This window comes from Gigantopelta aegis, chromosome 10 (genome assembly GCF_016097555.1).
Source record: "Gigantopelta aegis isolate Gae_Host chromosome 10, Gae_host_genome, whole genome shotgun sequence".
NCBI lineage: Eukaryota > Metazoa > Mollusca > Gastropoda > Neomphalida > Peltospiridae > Gigantopelta > Gigantopelta aegis.
In genome coordinates, this window is record NC_054708.1 from 89,839,693 (window position 1) to 89,859,261 (window position 19,569).

The 19,569-nt window shown below is 36.4% G+C and overlaps 1 protein-coding gene and 1 long non-coding RNA gene across 2 annotated transcripts in view; both read left to right on the plus strand.

Annotated features, from left to right (window-relative positions):
* LOC121384279 overlaps positions 1–19,569 on the plus strand; it is a 61,119-nt gene that overhangs the window by 21,583 nt on the left and 19,967 nt on the right. The window contains exon 3 of the mRNA XM_041514597.1: positions 1,146–1,284. Within this exon, the coding sequence (XP_041370531.1) occupies positions 1,146–1,284 (139 nt within the window). The remainder of the gene's footprint in view (positions 1–1,145; positions 1,285–19,569) is intronic.
* LOC121384280 lies at positions 1,901–5,313 on the plus strand. Its single transcript, XR_005959367.1, has 2 exons — positions 1,901–2,985; positions 5,013–5,313. It is a non-coding gene; the product is annotated as an uncharacterized LOC121384280 (long non-coding RNA).

Consider the following 19,569-nt stretch of genomic DNA (forward strand, 5'->3'; position numbering starts at 1 on the left):
GTAACTTCCGACGACATGAATACGTTTGTGGTGTAACTACCGACGACATGAATATGTTTATGGTGTAACTTCCGACGACATGAATACGTTTGTGGTGTAACTACCGACGACATGAATATGTTTATGATGTAACTACCGACGACATGAATATGTTTATGGTGTAACTTCCGACGACATGAATACGTTTATGGTGTAACTACCGACGACATGAATACGTTTATGGTGTAACTTCCGACGACATGAATACGTTTGTGGTGTAACTACTGACAACATGAATACGTTTATGGTGTAACTTCCGACGACATGAATATGTTTATGGTGTAACTTCCGACGACATGAATACGTTTATGGTGTAACTACCGACGACATGAATACGTTTGTGGTGTAACTTCCGACGACATGAATATGTTTGTGGTGTAACTACCGACGACATGAATATGTTTGTGATGTAACTACCGAGGACATGAATATGTTTCTGGTGTAACTTCCGACGACATGAATACGTTTATGGTGTAACTACCGACGACATGAATACGTTTATGGTGTAACTTCCGACGACATGAATACGTTTATGGTGTAACTACCGACGACATGAATACGTTTATGGTGTAACTACAGATGACATGAATATGTTTATGGTGTAACTACAGATGGCATGAATACGTTTATGGTGTAACTACAGATGACATGAATACGTTTATGGTGTAACTACAGATGACATGAATATGTTTGTGGTGTAACTACCGACGACATGAATAAGTTTATGGTGTAACTACCGACGACATGAATACGTTTATGGTGTAACTACCCACGACATGAATACGTTTATGGTGTAACTACCCACGACATGAATACGTTTATGGTGTAACTACCCACGACATGAATACGTTTATGATGTAACTACCGACGACATGAATACGTTTATGGTGTAACTACCCACGACATGAATACGTTTATGGTGTAACTACCCACGACATGAATATTTAATTTATCAGAATTCTTGTTTCGTTTTTTTCTTGTATTGTGGATTTCTCTCGAATGAAGGATTCTTATTCTTGGTGACCTGTCACCCTTTGATAAAGTTAGATATGCAGGTACATATATTTAGCAATAATAGGAATTTACCATAAATGTTTTATTTTCAGGGAAAATATGGTGGTGGACTCCATAATATTATACATCCTACAATTTCACCCTCGGTTAAAGTCAGAAGAATACGGATAAGGTGGAAGGAGTCTAGTTTTACACTTAAACTGGACCTGCTTGGCTGTCCTTCTGAACCATGTAATGTACTATAAATTGGTTTAACTAACTGTAATTATGTGGTCTTGTGGTATAATATTCTTGCAAACTATAAACTCGTACAATAAATAACATGGGGAAAACAAGATACATGTATATGGTTCTGTCATTAGAGAGGTTTAGATTACTTACGTGTGTGGGTACGTGTGGTGATGAAGTTTGCTGTTTGACGTCATCAATTGTAGCGCGTCACGTGATTTTTCTACAAGTTGCACGTCGGCGAAAACTTGTAAAGTCGTGTTAACACATATGGTAAGTACAAACTTGTAGAGAATAATCTTTAATGTTTTTTATTCCTCTTCTAAAATTATATGATATTAACAATTGAATATATTCTGTATTTTGTTACATTGATTTTACAAAGAATAGTGTTGAATTAAGTATTTTAATTCGCTGGTGATAATGTATGTCAATTTTCATTTATAAAAATAACTCGGTGGACCCATTGGACTATATTTCTCGTTCCAGCCAGTGTTCCACAACTGGTGTAACAAAGGCTGTGGTATGTACTATCCTGTCTGGAATGGTGCATATAAAAGATCCCTTGCTGCTAATTGAAAAGAGTAGTCCATGAAGCGGTGACAGCGGGTTTCCCCTCTATATATCTGTGTGGTCCTTAACTATATGTCTGATGCCATATAATCATAAATAAAGTGTGTTGAGTGCGTTGTGAAATAAACCATTTCCTTCCTTCCTTTATAAAAATAATGGTGATTATATACTCATCATGTGTTCAGTCAAAATATATATTTATAGGTCATGGTACAGCGTGTATTTGTGTTATAACTAACTTTTTACTGAAAAACCTTGTATATAACAATTCAGTTGCCCGAGGGGCGGGATGTAGCCCAGTGGTAAAGCACTCGCTCGATGCACGGTTGGTCTGGGATCGATATCCGTCTGTGGGCCCATTGGGCTATATCTTGTTCCATCTAATGCACCACTAGTGCAAAGGCAGTGGTATGTAATACCCTGTCTGTGATATGGTGTGTGTGTATATATATATATATATATATATATATATATATATAAAAAACAGTGGCGGATCCAGAGGGTGAACCACATATCATTGTATAGACATTGAAAAGAGATGGGACAGTGTTAGTGAATTTGAATGAACCACATACAATGGTACAAAAGCTGGTAGCGCATTATTTCTGGGAATGTGCCCCCCCCCCCCTACAATTTTTTTATTTATTATTATTTATTATTATTATTAGTATTTATTATTATTATTTAATAGATGGTGCACTTCTATATTAAGAGTGTGCACCTCCATCACATTTGGATCTGCACCCGATGTTTAATGCCTTGAATGCAGTTAGCAATAAATAAATATACATGTGTATATATATATATATATATATATATATATTGTGATGTTAGTCACTTTTTAAAATTATTAACCTATTTACAGTGTTTTAGCCACATTTTTTTTTTTTCATTTATATTTTTCAAGCATGGCACACAGAAAGAAGCAAGTGAGATTCACTGAAAAAAAAGTGACCTATAATTACTTAAAGAAGTTGTGGCACAAAATCTGTTCCAGGATAAAACGAAATGGATAACAATAGCTGCGCATGTGTCCATTGAAGAATTTGGCATTGATCTGAGGAAGGCAAGAGAGAGGACAGATCTCCAAATAGAAAAATTTACACAGCAGGAGAATGTATCCAAAATAAGGTAATTATACATATGTATCTCTACGTGGTTCATTCAAATTCAGGGGTGAGGAAAAGCCCTTTTTTCTCGATCTCCGAGACCGAAATTATCTTTTAAAAACGTGCGTTTGCCGGTCCCACTTTTGTCATTCTAGTCGGTCCGAAGCACCTGTCCATTTCTATTATTGGAACAAATTCCTATCGTCAAGTGGACCGGCCTGCCCAGACATCGGTATCTCGTGCATGATTTGAAATAATAAATAAATAGTGGTCAATATAGCTGGTGTTTCAGACGTTTGTGATTTTAAAATCTGCCTAAGTATATCGCCAGTCACTGAAGTCTGACCTACAGTAGTGTCAGTCGACTGCCACTAGTCTACACATTTGTCAAAGTCGCTGAGCCGGTCAAGAGATTAAACAGACATTAACGACAGCACCATTCTTGGTTTAGAGAGCCATCAAGGTATTACAACCAATTAAAACAAAGGACCCAGAATTTGCGACTGGTTACAATCAACACCTGTCAACACCTTTGGTGCAATACAAACTGCTTAAAATAGCATAAAATATACTGAAATAATCTATAAATGTATTTATTGTTGACTGTTCAATGTAGTGTATCCAATAATTATAAAGGATTTTAAAATCAATAAAAGGTTTCCACCTTCTTTTGTTAACAAGTGGGAGTAAGCAGAACAGCTACATGTACTGTTATCTATAGAGCCAGTAGAGGTCAAATTTCATCCAATCAGTGATGACGTTATTACTCTCTTTGTCTAAATATGTGCTAGCTCAGGCTGTCAAACGCTTCAACGGTGCCATCTTTTATTAATTTGCATGATACAGTACTGAATACTCATACTTTTTATACATATATGGAAATTAAATTTCATAACTTTTATTCCTTTTTTATATTATTTATTCCATTATGTAAAATATATACAATTTGTGGGGTTTTTTCACTGATGTGATAAAAAAAAAGAGAAAAAAGTTTTGTTTTCATGTTTATCGTTTCGTGTTCATGATTCAAGATAAAACTGTACAAATGTCACTATGATTTTTTTTAAAACTATTTGGCAAATATCGTCTTTTAAATGTTGTTGTTTTTTGTTTTTTATTCCTCTTCCTCTTCAAATTCACTAACACTGTCCCATCTCTTTCCAATGTCTATACAGTGATACGTGGTTCATTCAAATTCACTAACACTGTCCCATCTCTTTCCACTGATGGTTTCAAATTTAAAATAAGAAATGTTCTGAATTAAAATAGCTACATGTATGTGATAATTTAGATACAAGTTTCTTGTTTTTTTAAAGTAGTAATTGTAAAATAAGTTAACGCTCAGATCAAAACATGCACTATAGTACAGTCTTATATGCTGTGATTCCTGTCTGATTCTCCACAAAAGCTGGTAGCGCATTATTTCTGGGAACGTGCCCCCCTCCCCCCACCCCCCAAAAAAATAAAAAAAGGTGGGGCAGGTTGACAAATGTTATGTGTGTACTATTTTAACACCTATTAATAAAATCAAATTAAAAAGAAGAAATAATTCATTAAACAAAAATGAATAATAAAAATAGTTAGAGTTGACGTGGATTTTTTTAAACATGGGTCAAGTTCCCCAAAGGGGCAGGATTTAGCTCAGTTGATTGAGTGCTCACCTGAGGTGGTTGCGTCGCAGGATCAAACTACCTCGGTGGATCCATTCAACTGATTGAGTTTTTTCTAGTTCCTACCAGTCCACCCCAACTGGTAAAAGACCATGGTATGTGCTTTCTTGTCTGTGCGAAAGTGCATATAAAATATTTGTGCTGCTAATGGTATAATGTATCAGATTACGTTTGATGACTAAGTGTCGGAATTACCAAATTTCTGACATCTAGTATCCGATGATTAATTAATCAATGTGCTCTTTTACGTTCCCTGAAACATTTTTGAAAAAGTCTTTTGAGGGTGTGCATGTTTTTTTAAAACTACTGTCAAGTAGTTTTAACTTTGATTGTATGTAGCAACATTTAAAAAAAAAAAGGTAAAACTTTATATTTACAGATGATGACAGTGACAGAGACGATAACCCATCAGAAAAGAGGAGGGAATATGGACATAATAATATATCTTAAGGAAAATAATGGGAAAATATGGAACTGAAACAAGAGGAACTGGAGATAAAAAAAAGAACAGTTAAAACTCAGTGAAGAGAAATTTGATTTTGAGATGCAGGAACGTTGGCAAAAATTAGAACTAGAGAAGCAGCAGTCGACACTGACGATGGAACTCATAAAGCAATTGAACAAATGACTGGATATTATAAGACATCTTAATTACAAGACAAATAAAGTTATGCTTGCCAAACACTGTTTTGATCTGGTATTTATTATTAATAATTTCAGTTAATTTATAAAATATTTGAAGTTAAATATATTGTTCAAGTGTTGGTGGGCTGACTCCAAAGAATGTAGTCATTCCACTGTCATACACGCAAGTGTGGCAATTAGTTAAGAGAGCTGCTGTTATGTAATACTGTCCTACTGGTTGAAGGTAGAGTTTAATTTTTTTTTTGTAATCCAAGAACGCTAATTTCAAAATTATTTTGTCAAATATCCACTCGACAGAAACAGGGACATACGACATAGCTTTGTTGGATTGTTGCTGTTTTGCAGTCAAGTTAGCACCTTGAAAAAGAATGTGATGAACTGATAAATACTCGTACACATAAGTAATCTAAACCTTCATTACTGGTACGTGTAACATAACGTCATACGTACTTGTACACGTAAGTAATCTAAACCTTCATTACGGGTATGTATAACATAACTTCACACGTACCAGTACTCGTACACATAAGTAATCTAAACCTTCATTACGGGTACGTGTAACATAACGTCATACATACTCGTACTCATAAATAATCTAAACCTTCATTACAGGTACCTGTAACATAACGTCACACGTACCCTTACTCGTACATGTAAGTAATCTAACCTTCATTATGGGTACGTGTAACATAACGTCATACGTACTCGTACTCGTACACGTAAGTAATCTAACCTTCATTATGGGTACGTGTAACATAACGTCGCACGTACCCCTACTCGTACATGTAAGTAATCTAACCTTCATTATGGGTACGTGTAACATAACGTCATACGTACTCGTACTCGTACACGTAAGTAATCTAAACCTTCATTACAGGTACGTGTAACATAACGTCACATATACCCATACTCGTACACGTAGGTAATCTGAACATTCATTACGGGTATGTGTAACATAACGTCATATGTACCCGTACACGTAAGTAATCTAAACCTTCATTTTGGGTATGTGTAACATAACGTCGTACGTACTCGTACACGTAAGTAATCTAAACCTTCATTACGGGCATATATAACATAACGTCACACGTACTCGTACACATAAGTAAACTAAACCTTCATTACGGGTATGTGTAACATAACGTCGTACGTATTCATTACGGGTATGTGTAACATAACGTCACACGTACTCGTACACATAAGTAATCTAAACCTTCATTACGGGTATGTGTAACATAACGTCACACGTACTCGGTAAGTAATCTAAACCTTCGTTACGGGTACGTGTAACATAACGTCATACGTACTCGTACATGTCAGTAATCTAAACCTTCATTACGGGTACGTGTAACATAACGTCATACGTACTTGTACATGTAAGTAATCTAAACCTTCATTACGGGTACGTGAACATAACGTCATACGTACTCTTACACGTACACGTAAGTAAACTAAACCTTCATTACGGGTACGTGCAACATAACATCACATGTACCCATACTCATACACGTAAGTAATCTAAACCTTCATTACAGGTACGTGTAACATAACATCATACATATCTGTACTCGTAAGTAATCTAAACCTTCATTACGGGTACCTGTAACATAACGTCATACATACCTGTACTCGTAAGTAATCTAAACCTTCATTACGGGTACGTGTAACATAACGTCATACGTACTCATACTCGTACACGTAAGTAATCTAAACCTTCATTACGGGTACGTGTAACATGACGTCATACGTATCCGTACACGTAAGTAATCTAAACCTTCATTAAGGGTACGTGTAACATGACGTCATACGTACTCGGTAAGTAATCTAAACCTTCATTACGGGTATGTGTAACATGACGTCATACGTACTCGGTAAGTAATCTAAACCTTCATTACAGGTACGTGAACATAACGTCATACGTACTCTTACACGTACACATACGTAAACTAAACCTTCATTACTGGTACGTGTAACATAATATCACATGTACCCATACTCATACACGTAAGTATTCTAAACCTTCATTACAGGTACGTGTAACATAACGTCATACGTACCTGTACTCGTACACGTAAGTATTCTAAACCTTCATTACGGGTATGTGTAACATAACGTCATACGTACCCGTACTCGTAAGTAATCTAAACCTTCATTACAGGTACCTGTAACATAACGTCACACGTACCTGTACTCGTACACGTAAGTAATCTAACCTTTCATTATGGGTACCTGTAACATAACGTCGCACGTACCCCTACTCGTACATGTAAGTAATCTAACCTTCATTATGGGTACGTGTAACATAACGTCATACGTACTCGTACTCGTACACGTAAGTAATCTAAACCTTCATTACAGGTACGTGTAACATAACGTCACATATACCCATACTCGTACACGTAGGTAATCTGAACATTCATTACGGGTATGTGTAACATAACGTCGTACATACCCGTACACGTAAGTAATCTAAACCTTCATTACGGGCATTTATAACATAACGTCACACGTACTCGTACACATAAGTAATCTAAACCTTCATTACGGGAATCCAGGTGAAAACCCCCTTCGGTCAAAACCCCCTCGGTCAAAACCCCCTCCAGTCAAAACCCCCTGCAATAAATAGTCAGGCTGTCAAAACCCCCTCTTATTATTATTGTTTGGTATTTATAGTGGTAAAGTTGGTATAATATTAACATAGATGAATAATTGTTTTAATCTCTTTTGAATAATTATCTGAAATACATCGGTATCTCGTGCATGATTTGAAATAATAAATAAATAGTGGTCAATATAGCTGGTGTTTCAGACGTTTGTGATTTTAAAATCTGCCTAAGTATATCGCCAGTCACTGAAGTCTGACCTACAGTAGTGTCAGTCGACTGCCACTAGTCTACACATTTGTCAAAGTCGCTGAGCCGGTCAAGAGATTAAACAGACATTAACGACAGCACCATTCTTGGTTTAGAGAGCCATCAAGGTATTACAACCAATTAAAACAAAGGACCCAGAATTTGCGACTGGTTACAATCAACACCTGTCAACACCTTTGGTGCAATACAAACTGCTTAAAATAGCATAAAATATACTGAAATAATCTATAAATGTATTTATTGTTGACTGTTCAATGTAGTGTATCCAATAATTATAAAGGATTTTAAAATCAATAAAAGGTTTCCACCTTCTTTTGTTAACAAGTGGGAGTAAGCAGAACAGCTACATGTACTGTTATCTATAGAGCCAGTAGAGGTCAAATTTCATCCAATCAGTGATGACGTTATTACTCTCTTTGTCTAAATATGTGCTAGCTCAGGCTGTCAAACGCTTCAACGGTGCCATCTTTTATTAATTTGCATGATACAGTACTGAATACTCATACTTTTTATACATATATGGAAATTAAATTTCATAACTTTTATTCCTTTTTTATATTATTTATTCCATTATGTAAATATATACAATTTGTGGGGTTTTTTCACTGATGTGATAAAAAAAAAGAGAAAAAAGTTTTGTTTTCATGTTTATCGTTTCGTGTTCATGATTCAAGATAAAACTGTACAAATGTCACTATGATTTTTTTTAAAACTATTTGGCAAATATCGTCTTTTAAATGTTGTTGTTTTTTGTTTTTTATTCCTCTTCCTCTTCAAATTCACTAACACTGTCCCATCTCTTTCCAATGTCTATACAGTGATACGTGGTTCATTCAAATTCACTAACACTGTCCCATCTCTTTCCACTGATGGTTTCAAATTTAAAATAAGAAATGTTCTGAATTAAAATAGCTACATGTATGTGATAATTTAGATACAAGTTTCTTGTTTTTTTAAAGTAGTAATTGTAAAATAAGTTAACGCTCAGATCAAAACATGCACTATAGTACAGTCTTATATGCTGTGATTCCTGTCTGATTCTCCACAAAAGCTGGTAGCGCATTATTTCTGGGAACGTGCCCCCCTCCCCCCACCCCCCAAAAAAATAAAAAAAGGTGGGGCAGGTTGACAAATGTTATGTGTGTACTATTTTAACACCTATTAATAAAATCAAATTAAAAAGAAGAAATAATTCATTAAACAAAAATGAATAATAAAAATAGTTAGAGTTGACGTGGATTTTTTTAAACATGGGTCAAGTTCCCCAAAGGGGCAGGATTTAGCTCAGTTGATTGAGTGCTCACCTGAGGTGGTTGCGTCGCAGGATCAAACTACCTCGGTGGATCCATTCAACTGATTGAGTTTTTTCTAGTTCCTACCAGTCCACCCCAACTGGTAAAAGACCATGGTATGTGCTTTCTTGTCTGTGCGAAAGTGCATATAAAATATTTGTGCTGCTAATGGTATAATGTATCAGATTACGTTTGATGACTAAGTGTCGGAATTACCAAATTTCTGACATCTAGTATCCGATGATTAATTAATCAATGTGCTCTTTTTACGTTCCCTGAAACATTTTTGAAAAAGTCTTTTGAGGGTGTGCATGTTTTTTTAAAACTACTGTCAAGTAGTTTTAACTTTGATTGTATGTAGCAACATTTAAAAAAAAAAAGGTAAAACTTTATATTTACAGATGATGACAGTGACAGAGACGATAACCCATCAGAAAAGAGGAGGGAATATGGACATAATAATATATCTTAAGGAAAATAATGGGAAAATATGGAACTGAAACAAGAGGAACTGGAGATAAAAAAAGAACAGTTAAAACTCAGTGAAGAGAAATTTGATTTTGAGATGCAGGAACGTTGGCAAAAATTAGAACTAGAGAAGCAGCAGTCGACACTGACGATGGAACTCATAAAGCAATTGAACAAATGACTGGATATTATAAGACATCTTAATTACAAGACAAATAAAGTTATGCTTGCCAAACACTGTTTTGATCTGGTATTTATTATTAATAATTTCAGTTAATTTATAAAATATTTGAAGTTAAATATATTGTTCAAGTGTTGGTGGGCTGACTCCAAAGAATGTAGTCATTCCACTGTCATACACGCAAGTGTGGCAATTAGTTAAGAGAGCTGCTGTTATGTAATACTGTCCTACTGGTTGAAGGTAGAGTTTAATTTTTTTTTTGTAATCCAAGAACGCTAATTTCAAAATTATTTTGTCAAATATCCACTCGACAGAAACAGGGACATACGACATAGCTTTGTTGGATTGTTGCTGTTTTGCAGTCAAGTTAGCACCTTGAAAAAGAATGTGATGAACTGATAAATACTCGTACACATAAGTAATCTAAACCTTCATTACTGGTACGTGTAACATAACGTCATACGTACTTGTACACGTAAGTAATCTAAACCTTCATTACGGGTATGTATAACATAACTTCACACGTACCAGTACTCGTACACATAAGTAATCTAAACCTTCATTACGGGTACGTGTAACATAACGTCATACATACTCGTACTCATAAATAATCTAAACCTTCATTACAGGTACCTGTAACATAACGTCACACGTACCCTTACTCGTACATGTAAGTAATCTAACCTTCATTATGGGTACGTGTAACATAACGTCATACGTACTCGTACTCGTACACGTAAGTAATCTAACCTTCATTATGGGTACGTGTAACATAACGTCGCACGTACCCCTACTCGTACATGTAAGTAATCTAACCTTCATTATGGGTACGTGTAACATAACGTCATACGTACTCGTACTCGTACACGTAAGTAATCTAAACCTTCATTACAGGTACGTGTAACATAACGTCACATATACCCATACTCGTACACGTAGGTAATCTGAACATTCATTACGGGTATGTGTAACATAACGTCATATGTACCCGTACACGTAAGTAATCTAAACCTTCATTTTGGGTATGTGTAACATAACGTCGTACGTACTCGTACACGTAAGTAATCTAAACCTTCATTACGGGCATATATAACATAACGTCACACGTACTCGTACACATAAGTAAACTAAACCTTCATTACGGGTATGTGTAACATAACGTCGTACGTATTCATTACGGGTATGTGTAACATAACGTCACACGTACTCGTACACATAAGTAATCTAAACCTTCATTACGGGTATGTGTAACATAACGTCACACGTACTCGGTAAGTAATCTAAACCTTCGTTACGGGTACGTGTAACATAACGTCATACGTACTCGTACATGTCAGTAATCTAAACCTTCATTACGGGTACGTGTAACATAACGTCATACGTACTTGTACATGTAAGTAATCTAAACCTTCATTACGGGTACGTGAACATAACGTCATACGTACTCTTACACGTACACGTAAGTAAACTAAACCTTCATTACGGGTACGTGCAACATAACATCACATGTACCCATACTCATACACGTAAGTAATCTAAACCTTCATTACAGGTACGTGTAACATAACATCATACATATCTGTACTCGTAAGTAATCTAAACCTTCATTACGGGTACCTGTAACATAACGTCATACATACCTGTACTCGTAAGTAATCTAAACCTTCATTACGGGTACGTGTAACATAACGTCATACGTACTCATACTCGTACACGTAAGTAATCTAAACCTTCATTACGGGTACGTGTAACATGACGTCATACGTATCCGTACACGTAAGTAATCTAAACCTTCATTAAGGGTACGTGTAACATGACGTCATACGTACTCGGTAAGTAATCTAAACCTTCATTACGGGTATGTGTAACATGACGTCATACGTACTCGGTAAGTAATCTAAACCTTCATTACAGGTACGTGAACATAACGTCATACGTACTCTTACACGTACACATACGTAAACTAAACCTTCATTACTGGTACGTGTAACATAATATCACATGTACCCATACTCATACACGTAAGTATTCTAAACCTTCATTACAGGTACGTGTAACATAACGTCATACGTACCTGTACTCGTACACGTAAGTATTCTAAACCTTCATTACGGGTATGTGTAACATAACGTCATACGTACCCGTACTCGTAAGTAATCTAAACCTTCATTACAGGTACCTGTAACATAACGTCACACGTACCTGTACTCGTACACGTAAGTAATCTAACCTTTCATTATGGGTACCTGTAACATAACGTCGCACGTACCCCTACTCGTACATGTAAGTAATCTAACCTTCATTATGGGTACGTGTAACATAACGTCATACGTACTCGTACTCGTACACGTAAGTAATCTAAACCTTCATTACAGGTACGTGTAACATAACGTCACATATACCCATACTCGTACACGTAGGTAATCTGAACATTCATTACGGGTATGTGTAACATAACGTCGTACATACCCGTACACGTAAGTAATCTAAACCTTCATTACGGGCATTTATAACATAACGTCACACGTACTCGTACACATAAGTAATCTAAACCTTCATTACGGGAATCCAGGTGAAAACCCCCTTCGGTCAAAACCCCCTCGGTCAAAACCCCCTCCAGTCAAAACCCCCTGCAATAAATAGTCAGGCTGTCAAAACCCCCTCTTATTATTATTGTTTGGTATTTATAGTGGTAAAGTTGGTATAATATTAACATAGATGAATAATTGTTTTAATCTCTTTTGAATAATTATCTGAAATATATTTATTTATGTTGTTATTTAGTGTATGTTACACTACATAGACTTTAGGCTTTCAGTGAAGCTACTCATAGACTTAGAATTGTAGTTTTTACAAAATGTTTGATCTTAGAGATAGATGTAATTGGGAAGCCTAGGAAAACTACTTATATAATATAATAGTATAATGAAAGAACTTGATAGTAATTTGCAATATAAGGAAAGAACATGATAGTAATTAGCAACAACAACAGCTTGATCTTGGCTAGCTGCTGCAGGGATTAATGTAATTGGGAAGCCTTGAGAAATCCTTTAAATAATATAATGAAAGAATTTGATAGTAATTAGCAATCTCTGTTACTTATGTGATCTTAGCTATTGAAGGGATCTTAGCTATTGATGGGATTAATGATTGAGCAGTTATTTTTGAACATGAAAGTAGAGTACATGCAGCAAATGTCACATGGGATGCTACAAGAAAATGGTTAGGGTCTGGTCTATTAATCATTCATTCTGTGAACAACCATGGAAGTGATACAAAATCACAAGGGTGGTCAAAAGCTTCTGCATGAAGGATATATGTATACCAAAAAAAACAAGTCTAAGTCTACAGTGCGATGGGAATGCTCCAACAGGGCTTCCTTTTCTTGCAAGGGAGCAGTGACCACAGATATTGAGATCCAGACAGTGATACACACTGTCCAACACACTCATGATCCCAATCCCGACTCTGTTGCAGCTAGTAGGCTGAAAAACACCATGAAGAACGTAAGTGGTACATCGCGGGGTACGCCAACCCAGATAGTCGTGGATACTACAGCAACTGCTACAACTGATATTCGTGCTGGTCTAGGCAACCCAGAAGTTGTGAAAGTCTGGGACTTGTACATTTGTATCGGGAGAACAGTGACGTAAAACTTTTCTGTGGCATGTTGGATGGTTTGGCATTTTTGCCAACAGGTGATGTTGTGTCCGGTATCCAATACTTCAGGGAAAACACACCAGAAGGACTTGAACCACTAATCGACTACTTCGATAACACATACGTCTCTGGTCAGTTTCGCCGTATCCAGCTACCAACACAACCAAACGGCATTGTTCCACCCATCAGGATGCGTCGATCGCCATGACATCACACTAACTAATGGATCTCGAACCAACAACGTGTGTGAAGGCTGGAATAATGCCTTTGCCAAGCTTATCGGACATGCTCACCCAACCATCTGGCGTGCCATAGACAGTCTGCGAAAAGACCAGGCAATGGCATCCACACTGTTACTGCGAGACAACAGGGGTGAGCCCCCAGCAAAACGTGTTCGCCGTAAAACAGTCAAATTGCAGTCTAAGCTCTTGAATTTGTGCACAGCCCACCGAGATGGTGCTAAGTCAATGGAGGATACTCTCAAAGGCATCGGACACTGCATCAGATGGAAATAGATCTAAATGCGATCTAATGGATTATGACTTATACAAAAGTCTATGCAATCAAATGTTATAATATGCAAGTGTGAATAAATATTTTGGGTATTAATTATTTTGTCATTTCTTATAATTATTTCCTAAATAAGGGGTTTTGACTGGAGGGGGTTTTGACTGGAGGGGGTTTTGACTGAGGGGGTTTTGACCGAGGGGTTTTTGACCGGAGGGGGTTTTGACCGGTCACCACTCATACACGTAAGTAATCTAAACCTTCATTACAGGTATGTGTAACATAACATCATACGTATCTGTACTCGTAAGTAATCTAAACCTTCATTACGGGTACCTGTAACATAACGTCATACGTACCTGTACTCGTAAGTAATCTAAACCTTCATTACGGGTACCTGTAACATAACGTCATACGTACCTGTACTCGTAAGTAATCTAAACCTTCATTACGGGTACGTGTAACATAACGTCATACGTACTCGTACACGTAAGTAATCTAAACCTTCATTACAGGTACGTGTAACATGACGTCATACATATCCGTACACGTAAGTAATCTAAACCTTCATTACGGGTACGTGTAACATGACGTCATACATATCCGTACACGTAAGTAATCTAAACCTTCATTACGGGTACGTGTAACATGACGTCATACGTACTCGGTAAGTAATCTAAACCTTCATTACGGGTATGTGTAACATAACGTCATACATACTTGTACATGTAAGTAATCTAAACCTTCATTACGGGTACGTGAACATAACGTCATACGTACTCTTACACGTACACGTAAGTAAACTAAACCTTCATTACGGGTACGTGAACATAACATCACATGTACCCATACTCATACACATAAGTATTCTAAACCTTCATTACAGGTACGTGTAACATAACGTCATACGTACCTGTACTCGTACACGTAAGTAATCTAAACCTTCATTACGGGTACGTGTAACATAACATCACATGTACCCATACTCGTACACATAAGTAATCTAAACCTTCATTACGGGTACGTGTAACATGACGTCATACGTACTCGTACTCGTACACGTAAGTAAGCTAAACCTTCAGTATGAGTATGTGTAACATAACGTTATTTCTTTTATCCTGCAATCCTACAGGAATAGTTGTAAAATCATTACTTTTTCCATTTTTGGATACGCAAATCGAGTATCATAACCTAGCAAGGGAAAAGGCTTTTGACGTATGACTTCATACAAGGTACCTGCACGTCGATCATGCTATTTAAGACACTAGTGACTTCTGTCACATTCAAAAAGTGTTTCTAAACTAATAAATAAATATACAAGTTTTGTATTGTTATCACAAAAGTTATTTGTATTTACTGTACTTCAACAAATGATTTAAAGAGTATGTTTATTGAAAATTTCGTCTGAAATACTCAAATCGAGTCGGGCTGGTGTCACGTGACCTATATTTTTGGTCATTGAACGGAAATATAGAGATTTATCTAGTCATCATATCTTGTCAATGTATACAGTAATTGTGGGATATATCATTAATTAGATTTTATTATATACAAAACAAAATTAATAATTACTATTGTTGCAAGTTTTGATCAGAGATTACTTCTAAACATTATTTCAGTACAATCTGATACATGCAAAACTCTTGCACACAGTGGTTTTCTCATATGAACACTACTGAAATGGGTGTTCAGCTAAGATACATGCATTAACTGTGTTCAGCTAGGATACATTAACTGTGTTCAGCTAGGATACATGCATTAACTGTTCAGTTAGGATACATGCATCAACAGCACAGTTAGGATACATGCATTAACTGTGTTCAGCTAGGATTCAATAACTGTGTTCAGCTAGGATTCATTAACTGTGTTCAGCTAGGATTAATTAACTGTCTTCAGGATTCATTAACTGTGTTCAGCTAGTATACATTGACTGTGTTCAGCTAGTATACATTAACTGTGTTCAGCTAGTATACATTAACTGTGTTCAGCTAGTATACATTGACTGTGTTCAGCTAGGATTCATTAACTGTGTTCAGCTAGGATTCATTAACTGTGTTCAGCTAGTATACATTAACTGTGTTCAGCTAGTATACATTAACTGTGTTCAGCTAGGATTCATTAACTGTGTTCAGCTAGGATTCATTGACTGTCTTCAGCTAGGATTCATTAACTGTGTTCAGCTAGTATACATTAACTGTGTTCAGCTAGTATACATTAACTGTGTTCAGCTAGTATACATTGACTGTGTTCAGCTAGTATACATTAACTGTGTTCAGCTAGGATTCATTGACTGTGTTCAGCTAGGATTCATTGACTGTGTTCAGCTAGTATACATTAACTGTGTTCAGCTAGGATTCATTAACTGTGTTCAGCTAGGATTCATTGACTGTCTTCAGCTAGGATTCATTAACTGTGTTCAGCTAGTATACATTAACTGTGTTCAGCTAGTATACATTAACTGTGTTCAGCTAGGATTCATTAACTGTGTTCAGCTAGGATTCATTAACTGTGTTCAGCTAGGATTCATTAACTGTGTTCAGCTAGTATACATTGACTGTGTTCAGCTAGGATTCATTAACTGTGTTCAGCTAGTATACACTAAATGTGTTCAGCTAGGATTCATTAACTGTGTTCAGCTAGTATACATTAACTGTGTTCAGCTAGGATTCATTAACTGTGTTCAGCTAGGATTCATTAACTGTGTTCAGCTAGTATACATTAACTGTGTTCAGCTAGGATTCATTGACTGTGTTCAGCTAGTATACATTAACTGTGTTCAGCTAGTATACATTGACTGTGTTCAGCTAGGATTCATTAACTGTGTTCAGCTAGTATACATTAACTGTGTTCAGCTAGTATACACTAAATGTGTTCAGCTAGGATTCATTAACTGTGTTCAGCTAGTATACATTAACTGTGTTCAGCTAGGATTCATTGACTGTGTTCAGCTAGTATACATTGACTGTGTTCAGCTAGTATACATTGACTGTGTTCAGCTAGGATTCATTAACTGTGTTCAGCTAGTATACACTAAATGTGTTCAGCTAGGATTCATTAACTGTGTTCAGCTAGTATACATTGACTGTGTTCAGCTAGTATACATTGACTGTGTTCAGCTAGTATACATTAACTGTGTTCAGCTAGGATTCATTAACTGTGTTCAGCTAGTATACATTAACTGTGTTCAGCTAGGATTCATTAACTGTGTTCAGCTAGTATACATTAACTGTGTTCAGCTAGGATTCATTGACTGTGTTCAGCTAGGATTCATTAACTGTGTTCAGCTAGGATTCATTAACTGTGTTCAGCTAGGATTCATTAACTGTGTTCAGCTAGTATACATTAACTGTGTTCAGCTAGGATTCATTAACTGTGTTCAGCTAGTATACATTAACTGTGTTCAGCTAGGATTCATTAACTGTGTTCAGCTAGGATTCATTAACTGTGTTCAGCTAGGATTCATTGACTGTGTTCAGCTAGGATTCATTAACTGTGTTCAGCTAGTATACATTAACTGTGTTCAGCTAGGATTCATTGACTGTGTTCAGCTAGGATTCATTAACTGTGTTCAGTTAGGATTCATTAACTGTGTTCAGCTAGGATTCATTAACTGTGTTCAGCTAGTATACATTAACTGTGTTCAGCTAGTATACATTGACTGTGTTCAGCTAGGATTCATTGACTGTGTTCAGCTAGGATTCATTGACTGTGTTCAGCTAGTATACATTGACTGTGTTCAGCTAGGATTCATTGACTGTGTTCAGCTAGTATACATTAACTGTGTTCAGCTAGTATACATTGACTGTGTTCAGCTAGGATTCATTGACTGTGTTCAGCTAGTATACATTAACTGTGTTCAGCTAGTATACATTGACTGTGTTCAGCTAGGATTCATTAACTGTGTTCAGCTAGTATACATTAACTGTGTTCAGCTAGGATTCATTAACTGTGTTCAGCTAGGATTCATTAACTGTGTTCAGCTAGGATTCATTAACTGTGTTCAGCTAGTATACATTAACTGTGTTCAGCTAGTATACATTGACTGTGTTCAGCTAGGATTCATTGACTGTGTTCAGCTAGGATTCATTGACTGTGTTCAGCTAGTATTCATTGACTGTGTTCAGCTAGTATACATTAACTGTGTTCAGCTAGTATACATTGACTGTGTTCAGCTAGGATTCATTGACTGTGTTCAGCTAGTATACATTAACTGTGTTCAGCTAGTATACATTGACTGTGTTCAGCTAGGATTCATTAACTGTGTTCAGCTAGTATACATTGACTGTGTTCAGCTAGTATACATTGACTGTGTTCAGCTAGTATACATTAACTGTGTTCAGCTAGTATACATTAACTGTGTTCAGCTAGTATACATTAACTGTGTTCAGCTAGGATTCATTAACTGTGTTCAGCTAGTATACATTAACTGTGTTCAGCTAGGATTCATTAACTGTGTTCAGCTAGTATACATTAACTGTGTTCAGCTAGTATACATTGACTGTGTTCAGCTAGGATTCATTGACTGTGTTCAGCTAGGATTCATTGACTGTGTTCAGCTAGGATTCATTGACTGTGTTCAGCTAGGATTCATTGACTGTGTTCAGCTAGTATACATTAACTGTGTTCAGCTAGGATTCATTAACTGTGTTCAGCTAGTATACATTAACTGTGTTGAGCTAGGATTCATTAACTGTGTTCAGCTAGGATTCATTGACTGTGTTCAGCTAGTATACATTAACTGTGTTCAGCTAGTATACATTGACTGTGTTCAGCTAGTATACATTAACTGTGTTCAGCTAGTATACATTGACTGTGTTCAGCTAGGATTCATTGACTGTGTTCAGCTAGTATACATTAACTGTGTTGAGCTAGGATTCATTAACTGTGTTCAGCTAGGATTCATTAACTGTGTTCAGCTAGGATTCATTGACTGTGTTCAGCTAGGATTCATTGACTGTGTTCAGCTAGTATACATTGACTGTGTTCAGCTAGGATTCATTGACTGTGTTCAGCTAGGATTCATTGACTGTGTTCAGCTAGGATTCATTGACTGTGTTCAGCTAGTATACATTGACTGTGTTCAGCTAGGATTCATTGACTGTGTTCAGCTAGGATTCATTAACTGTGTTCAGCTAGGATTCATTGACTGTGTTCAGCTAGGATTCATTGACTGTGTTCAGCTAGTATACATTGACTGTGTTCAGCTAGGATTCATTGACTGTGTTCAGCTAGTATACATTAACTGTGTTGAGCTAGGATTCATTAACTGTGTTCAGCTAGGATTCATTAACTGTGTTCAGCTAGGATCCA